Raw genomic sequence first — 9,176 nt, forward strand, 5'->3', positions numbered from 1 at the left:
TATCAAACTGTTAACAACCCAAGTTCAAAATATCATATAACTTATCAAATTGTGTGAGTTGGCTAATATTTTGCAGCAGTTGTTCATCATGCTTCCATGTTAGAGTATCTCAATAGTTATGATAGACTTGTAACTGGGATGGGTATCTTTGATTCAAGAGACCAGTCATCACTGACTGAATCATTCCATTCTCATTGTTTTTAGTATTACTCTTATATGGTATCAGAGCCATTTTGACAAACATCATGGCTTCAAAAACAAGCACCACTGCTCATGCTATCCAGAGACAAATGCAGCCTGGATCGACAGATGGTCAAACCATTATGGTGGTCTCCCTTTCTAGTTTTATGAATGTAGTATCAGTAAAACTGGATCGTACTAACTCCCTGCTTTGGAGCTCTCAAACTACACCAACTGTAAGAGGGCACCGTTTATACGACTATGTGTACGGATCTTTTCCTTGTCCTCCACTCTTCTTGAAAGATGGCAGTAGCCAAGGATCTAGCCGCAATAACCCAAATCATGCAACATAGGTCGAACAAGACTAGTTGATCATAAGATGGTTATTATCTTGATTGATAGAGCCAGTTTTGGCTCAAGTAGTTGGCTGTAAGACATCCAGAGAGGTATGGGGTCGACTTCATGTACTCTTTTCATCTACCAGTAAAACTCGAATCCATGATTTGAAATTAGAATTAGCTTATCTGAAGAAGGGTACTCCCACTGTCACTGATTATGTTCAGAAAATTAAAAGTTTACTGATGCTTTAGTTGCTTTTGGACACTTTCTCACTGATGTTGATCAAATTCATTATCTTCTTGGTGGTTTACCTGATGAATATGATACCTTTGTGCTCTTTGTGACTACTAGACTAGATATTCTTTCTTTTGTTGAAATTCAAAGTCTGTTACTTACCTTTGAAAAGCGCTTAGAGTGTCACTCTTCACAATCTGTATTGGATTCTCCTTCTGCTAATTTGGCTAATAAGGAGAAAGCCTTCAATCAAAATCAAACATCTTCTTATAAGCATCGACAATTTAATAACGATGATGGTTCTAACAATTCCAAGAAAACTTCCTATAATAACAATAATCATAGTAGATCCAATTCCAAGAATGCCATTGTGGTTTGTCAATTCTGTGGGTATCCTGGCCATACAACAACTACTTGCCACCGTTATCTGGAACTCACTATCAATAAGCCTACCAAGCAAGTTCATACAGCCTCATCTTCACGATCTGCTCGTGATGAAAATTGGTATCCTGATTCTGGAGCAACTAATCATATGACTTCAGATCTTGGGAATGGTACGGGTCTAGACATTTCTCATATTGGCTCTTTTATTTTGAATATTGATTCTGGGTCTATTATCTTGAAAAATATTCTCAGAGTTCCTAATATATCTAAGAACTTGCTCTCTGTTAGCCAGTTTTGTAAGGATAATAATGCAATTTTTATTTTTGACGCTATTGGCATCTCTGTTAAGGACAAAGTGACCGGGAAAACTCTCCTCCAAAGGCCGATTAAGGGAGGGCTCTATCAGCTAAAGACAAATTGCACATCTACAGCTCCATTGACGTTCATTGGTGAGAAAGCATTGTTTTTAGTATGGCATCAACGGCTAGGACATCCCAGCAAATGAGTAGTTGCCCACATCTTATCTTCATTTCAGCTTCCGGTTTCAAATAAGGACATCTCTTTTTGTCCATCCTGTCCACTAGGCAAAAGTCATACCTTGTCGTTTTCTAGTAGTACTTTTGTTGCAAAGTGTCCATTAGAGCTTTTATTTTCTGATGTTTGGGGACCAGCCCCTGTCTCTACAAGACATGGTTTTTGCTATTATTTGATTTTGTTGATGCTTACAGCAAGTATATACGAATTTTTCCTATGACCTCTAAAACTCAGGTTGTCTCTATTTTTGCTGTTTTTAAGAAGAATGTGGAGAATTTATTGAACACCTCTATCAAAACTTTGCAACAGAATACAAACCACTTCTCCCTATTCTCTCTAATTCAGGCATCACTCATCGTCTCTCATGTCCTCATATTCATGAACAAAATGGGGTTGTAGAATGATGTCATCGCCATATTGTTGAAATGGGTCTCACCCTCCTGGCTACGGCTTCAGTGCCCAAACATTACTGGTATGATGCCTTTGAGACTGTAATTTTTTTAATTAATTGGCTCTCTTCTCCAATACTAGACATGAATTCTCCCTTAGAGTGTCTCTTTGGCACTAAACATGACTACATTATGTTGCGCACTTTCAGATGTGCTTGCTATCCGCATCTCAGACCCTATAACCGTTCTAAGCTGGACTATCAATCCAAGTGTTGTTTATTTATGGGTTACAGTTTACATCACAAAGGGTACAAATGCTTGGACTTAACATCTAAACGTCTACATATTTCTCGTAATGTGGTTTTTGATGAACATACTTTCCCATGCACTTCTGGCAGCTCAACTCCACCTCCCAAATCGGCTACCGACACTGTGGTTAGCCCTCCTATTGTTACATACCCATGCACCTCTCCTCACACCATTCCCGTACCCACCGACTCCACCTCCCCTAGCCCACCTATTATATTTATTGGTGTTAGTTCTGCCGAATTGCTACCATCATCATGAACCCCATCAGATATGCCCTCTTTCTCCACTGCGACCCCACTTAATGATCACCCCATGATGACACGGAGCAAGAGTGGCATTCGCAAGCCAAACTCTAGGTATGCTTTGGAAGCCTTTGTTGACCCCAATGTTGAACCCTCTTGCTACACTATTGCTAAGAAAGATCCCCATTGGGTACTCGCCATGGAAGATGAGTATAAAGCACTGTTGCACAATGATACCTGGGATGTTGTACCTCCACCTCCTCATAAGAACATTGTGGGAAATAGGTGGGTTTATAAGATTAAGAGACATCCGGATGGGTCCATTGAAAGATACAAGGTCCGATTGGTGGCGCAAGGGTTTACTCAACAAGTCGGTATTGACTTTGCTGAGACTTTTAGTCCGTGGTTAAACCAACCACTATTCGGTTAATAATATCTCTCGCAGTTCACTATAGCTGGAATCTTAGACAACTTGATGTGAGTAATGCCTTCCTTCATGGCTATTTCAGTGAAGAAGTATTTATGAAGCAACCTATGGGTTTCGTTGATCCAGCACGACCGCATTTTGTATGTCGTCTTAAACGTTCCCTTTATGGTTTGAAACAAGCCCCGCAGGCCTGGTTTACTCGATTAAGGCTGAATTTGGTTCACCTTGGTTTTCTGGAATCCCGAGTAGATAGTTCTTTATTCATGTAGCAGACTGGCACTGATGTCATTTTTCTTCTTGTATATGTGGATGACTTATTGATTATTGGGCTCTTCTACTTCTACACTTACTCAGCTCATCTCTCATCTATCTACCACCTTTGCTGTTCATGATCTTAGGGAAGCTCATTACTTTTTGGGTTTAGAACTACGTCGCAGTTCAAATTGGGTGCACCTATCCGAACGTAAATATATTCATGATCTTCTCGTCAGGACCAAGATGCATGAGGCTAAACCCGTTCATACACCGATGGCGGCATCTACCAGACTTGATGTGAGCAATGTTTCTCCTCTTCCAGATGCCATCGAATATCGCAGTGTGGTGGGGGCACTGCAATATGTTACCCTTACTCGGTTAGACCTCAGCTTCTCAGTTAACAAAGTTTGCTAGTTTATGAAAGAACCCATTGATGCTCATTGGAGTGCAGTCAAGCGGATCCTTTGTTATCTCAAGTCCACAATTGATCATGTCATTACTTTTCGTGCTTCTCTAGAGTTGGCTCTCGAAGCCTTTTTTTATGCTGACTGGGCTAGTTGCCCTGTTGATCGTCGCTCTCAAGGTGGTTTCTGTGTTTACCTGGGTCGTAATCTGATTTCATGGAGCTCTCATAAACAGTCTATGGTTTCTCACTCTAGCACAGAATCAGAATATCGTAGCCTTGCCTCTATTGCCACTGAAATTCTTTGGCTCCAGATGTTACTCACGGAGCTTGGATTGAAGCTCCCTCGTCCACCTGTCATCTGGTGCGACAATTTGAGTGCCAAGTTTCTCTCCTTCAATCTTGTCCACTATTCTCACACCAAGCACATAGAATTGGATGTTCACTTTATACAGGAAAAAGTTGCAGCTGACCTTCTGCTGATCAATCACATTCCCAGCCATGATCGGATTGCAGACATTCTTACTAAACCGCTGCCTTCAACACGGTTTCATGACCTTACAACCAAGCTTACCGTTTCCAAGAGATTGCTAAACTTGCGATTATGATAGACTTGTAACTAATCATGGATAACTTTGATAGCTATCCTAGATAACCGGTCACCTTATCTCATTATCATGTAATTTCCTAGATAAACTCTAACTCTGTAATTGTTATCTTCTGTGCATAGTTATCCTCTTGTAACTTCTCTATTTAAATGATTCAAGAGACCAGTCATCACTGACTGAGTCATTCCATTCTCATTATTTTTAGTATTGCTCTTATATTGCAGCTAATGATAAATTGAAATTATGTAATTCTGTACAAACACACTTTTTCATGCTTGTGTGGGAAGCCCAGTTTTCAGGGGAATCGTATTTATGATAATCAGTGTGCTTAAACTTCAGATGATATAGCATAAATGCATATAATTTCTTGTTTTCACAACTTTCTAATACCCCCAATATCTGTTTATAAACAGGAGTCTGTGATTATGTGTGCTTACATGGTCCTGATCACACTAATTTATTTTTTCCATGTTATGTAAGAACATTTGTAGCTTGTTTAGGAATGTGGACTCTTTGGGGCATTGTATACCTGGAGAGTAGGCAGTATAAATATATATATATTCATGTGAAGCAAGGAATTTGGTTTACTAAAAACTCATCTCATTTTTTTAATTGTACCTAGGTACAACCTTTTTATTCATGATCTCATCATAAGCATTCCTTTTATGTTTGAGTTTCTAGCTTCAAATGCTTGTCTCGATCGTACCAGACACTGGGAACTAAAGATATATCAAGATGCTGCAGTGATCAATGTATATTACAATCGCAAGATTTGAGGGAGATTTTGATGTTATATGGATCGTCTTTTAGAGTTGCTCAACTTTTTCGCATTGCTCATGATTCTTAGGCTCTGCCTCAGTATGTCAACTTCTCTCTCCCTCTTGATTCCCTCCTTGTCCATTGCAGCCATTTTTGCTTTCAAGGCTTGGATTACTTCTTCCTTAGCTTTCAGTTCCCTCTTTAGCTCATCCATCATGTTTGCTTCTCCTCCTGTATGCAAACACTCTCCTACAAAGATAGAGCACATTTCAGTGATATAATACTTTGTATCCATCACCAAACACCCTCTAAACCAAGAAATTTACAGACCATATCGAGAGGTTGCCAGATTTTATTGAAAGATGTGTTGCTGCTGGGTTAAATCAACAGTAGATGAAACAGAGAATACTAGCAGGATTGCTGATACCTTGGATCCTCTGTGAAAAGCTAAATGTGAGTACACTGTATCCTAAATTATACATAATTCTGAGAGCTATATAATTTGGGAAATCAAATTTGTTTAGTATGGACCCATGTCAAAATGGGGATAGAGGGACTATAGTTGACTAATATCTCTATGTCAGATCAATTATTTAGCAGCCTCTACTTGAATGTTCTTATACTGGGCTGTATGTTGTAGGGAGGGCACAGTATCAAACTAGAAAGAAAAAACTAAGTGAGGAACAACAGGGTTTGCTGATCCAATGGTCTCTAGCCCCAGGACTGTCTTATCAAATTAAATCAATAACAGGTCAATGACATTTCCCATCTTGTTCTTTACAAGAAAGGGAGCAGAGCACAGCCCTGTTCAAGGGACAAAAATGTTTGCACATGACAAGACAAAAAATAATCTATTTTAATTATTTTCTTTTATGACCATAAGCAAGCATCTTCCATCTTTTCAGTAGAGGGTCTGTCCCATTCATGAAAAGAAAAGAAAAAAAAGGTGAACCCAAATGAGTAGCTTCTAAATTATTATGTTCTTTTCCTCTATTCTATCTCATCTCATGCAAATCATCAAGGAACCAGATTGAATCAACTCGCCCAAGAATTCAATTTTTTGATTAGATATTACAGTCATCAAAGATAATGCTACTAAAGGCAATATAAAGAGATATGGCTTTAATGGTGTATAACAAATTAAGTTCTAGTGCCCAGCAAGTTAGAGATGAACTCTAATAATAAATTTAATATGAAATACCAGGACTTCATTTTCTATTCAAGTGAGATGTTCATCATTCATGGATCTATTCACATCATGGGGCTTCAAATCCAATGAACCAGAATTTTATAGGCTTTAAAAATCAATGGCTTCCAAAAAAACATATTTCGCCTACCTGCTGGAACGCCGAGATTCTGATTCCCATTCATCTTCTCATAGTTTCCCTTTCTCAGATCACCTAATTCATTAATCAACATGATTATGTGACAACAAACATATGATGTATTGCATTCACTTGGAAGATTTCAATTGAAAACAAACATGAATTTCACTACATTAGTTTTGACCTTAGAGGTTTCTTCATGTCTGGTTTGATAGAAAATAAGAGAGAAATAGAAAGTAGAGGGAAGCTTCGTAACAAATTTTGTGGAATTCCTTGAGAACTTCCCCTCAACTTTCAATTTCTCTCTTATTCTCTATCAAACCAAACACAACCTTTTGTGGCCTCCTCCCATGAATGGTGAGAGTCTCAATGCCTTTCTACAATTAATTATCACCTGAAGTCAATGGTAGAGTCTGTCACTGCTAAATTTTTTATGTTTTGAGCAGTGTTCTAGGACTAGAAAACTAAATTCACTGGGATCTGAGTCAAGTAACTGAGCGAGTTCACTGGGCTAACTTCCAGTAATCGTCCAATTAAACTTGGAAAATACAAGTACGTAAAATGAAGAGAGAGAGAGAGAGAGAGAGAGAGAGAGAGAGAGAGAGAGAGAGAGAGAGAGAGAGAGAGAACCTTGATATGTCCTGTAAATGAGGTCATCGAGCTCTGTCTTGATTGCTAGGTAGAGTCTCTTCCATTTTTCAATGGCTTCGTCCCGGCGTGCTTGTTCCTCCAACATGTGTTCAACCAAAATACTGGCTCCTAACATTTGCCACTCTTTGTCATTTCTTCCAACTAACATCTCATCTTCCATCCTCCGAATTACCTTCTCCCTCTCTTCCAACTTCTTTCTCAACCTCTTCACCTCCTCTCTCATCTTCTTCTTCTCACGCTTCCACTCTGCCTCTTTAACCATAAACACCTTCGCTTGCTTCTGATAAACTTTACTCTCCTTCTCTCTCTTGCACCTTGCTTCATTGATCTCCTCCTGAAGAAGTGTTATCTTCTCTCTAAAATCTCCCATGTCAATCTCGCATGAATCACACCGGTTCTTGCTTGCAACACAACCCATTACAGCTCCTCCTGATTGCTTTCTCAATTCTCTCTCTCTCTCTCTCTCTCTCTCTCTCTAGTGATTTAATTGACTGAGTGGATTGCCGTTGATGATTGAAGCATCGTTGGGGTGATAAGTAACTACTGATAACTCCAATATCTTCTTCATGAGTGACCACTACTTATTACCCAGATAAATATTCTCATTTCTCCTATCGGTCAAGTCGGTTTTCAGACAATCATTAAAGGCAGTGACAATGAAGCCCGTGAAGAGAACTGCCTAAAGTTATATAAAAGACGTGTTCATAATATACAAAAAGCAAATGTTTAAAAGAGGAAATAAAGCTGAAAACTAACAAAAGCAGAAATCTTGAATTAAGCTGTATTGTTTTCTAATTTCAATAAAACTATGAACATTTTGCTCTATGTAGATGGAACAATGGCTACAACTCTAGAAAGTATTACCCCATCCCATTTGTCCTCTACAGATGGGGTGCATTTGGAACTCGACAGACCCCATTTCATTCTGCAGCAGGACCCAGTCGATCTACCCAAATTTCGCCGTGTTACAGTCTGAGTCTGACTATCAACGAGTGAAACTGGGTTTGGCCTTTTCGAACAGATTGGAATTCAACCCCAGAGAAGGGGTACTGTGTCTTCAGTTATCCCTCACATGTGTAGCTCCTCGGTAGATTGCATTGGATTCCTACCAAGAAAAGACATGCAGTAATTGCTCCGGATACAATTTTGCCCAGGACGTGTGTACATGTTTGCACAAATATTGTAGGCCCCACTTCATAATTCTCTTATTATTACTCAGGAACAATGGTGAACTTATGCTGTTTGCATTCTGGTTAAGTGTATATTGTCTGCAATTATTTAGAGGTATTGTTTGCATCCCAAGATGCTCAAAAGATAGAGAGGAATCTGAGCTATTTATCCCTAAAAAAGCCAACAACTTAGAACAAGGGTGTCGATAGAAAATAACCCAACCCTTACCAAAAAAAAAAAAAGAGATCGGTTAAATTGCACACATTCCTTTCGGTAAAGGGTAAAATTGGATAATGAGGGCCCACAAATCAATCAACTAAGCAGATGTATGGGCTGGAGGATATCTTGTCACATGATGGGAGTGAGTGGGTCCCATCTAAGAGGTTGCCCGGATCAAGGATTCCATCCTGGATATGTAATGTTTTCACTTTTTAACCCTAAGGCCTCTCATCATTTGTTTACAGTGCAATTTCATTTGCACTGATTCAAAGGTATGGGAGTGCAAATTTTGGTTTACTTTTTCTTTATGTTTGACTTCCTTGTCTTTCTGCAGTACAGTATAGATGAAAATGAAATAAAATTGAAGTCTAAAGCCAAAGTGAATCAGAATGTTGCCATCCCATCTCATAGTTTTGCACCAGTGCAAAAGACAATGCACTATCAAACAAATGGAATCCAAAGAAAAGCTAATGGGCCTCCAAAATGATTTCTTTTATTTTTTTCTTCTTCCTTTTTTCTGACAAAACAAATTCGTTAAGCAGAAGCAGAGCAGAAACATCAGAAATTAAGGGTTTTTGACAGCCACTTAGGGAGAAAGGCTGGACCCAGAGATAAGGAATGAAATCATGGAGATTTTATAGCAATCTCAAGTGAATCACGTAGCCATCTTTTCAGTATCTCAGAGAGGATATATGGAGGGGAGAGCTTCTGGCTATCTGTTCTGTTTATTGAAATCAGTGGCCAATTT

At 39.0% G+C, this 9,176-nt stretch overlaps 1 protein-coding gene across 4 annotated transcripts; it reads right to left on the reverse strand.

Annotated features, from left to right (window-relative positions):
• Positions 1-4,882: 4,882 nt before the first annotated feature.
• LOC148865143 (uncharacterized) lies at positions 4,883-8,179 on the reverse strand. Of its 4 annotated transcripts, none has more exons than XR_016110075.1 (4): positions 7,019-8,153; positions 6,401-6,463; positions 5,394-5,500; positions 4,883-5,312 (listed from the first exon to the last, which is right to left on the reverse strand). XR_016110075.1 is itself a non-coding variant. In XM_088978880.1 (4 exons), exons 2-4 carry the CDS (start codon positions 7,455-7,457, stop codon positions 5,095-5,097), a joined length of 720 nt encoding a protein of 239 aa, XP_088835006.1. In that variant the 5' UTR covers positions 7,458-7,718; positions 7,904-8,179; the 3' UTR covers positions 4,883-5,094. The 4 variants fall into 4 exon arrangements, 3 of the variants coding, with proteins under 3 accessions (XP_088835006.1, XP_088835005.1, XP_088835007.1); XM_088978880.1 differs by lacking the exon at positions 5,394-5,500 and having other exon boundaries at positions 7,019-7,718; positions 7,904-8,179; XM_088978879.1 differs by lacking the exon at positions 5,394-5,500.
• Positions 8,180-9,176: the final 997 nt, after the last annotated feature.

The sequence above is a fragment of the Nelumbo lutea genome, chromosome 3 (assembly GCF_056320005.1).
Source record: "Nelumbo lutea isolate HS-2025 chromosome 3, American lotus-T2T, whole genome shotgun sequence".
NCBI lineage: Eukaryota > Viridiplantae > Streptophyta > Magnoliopsida > Proteales > Nelumbonaceae > Nelumbo > Nelumbo lutea.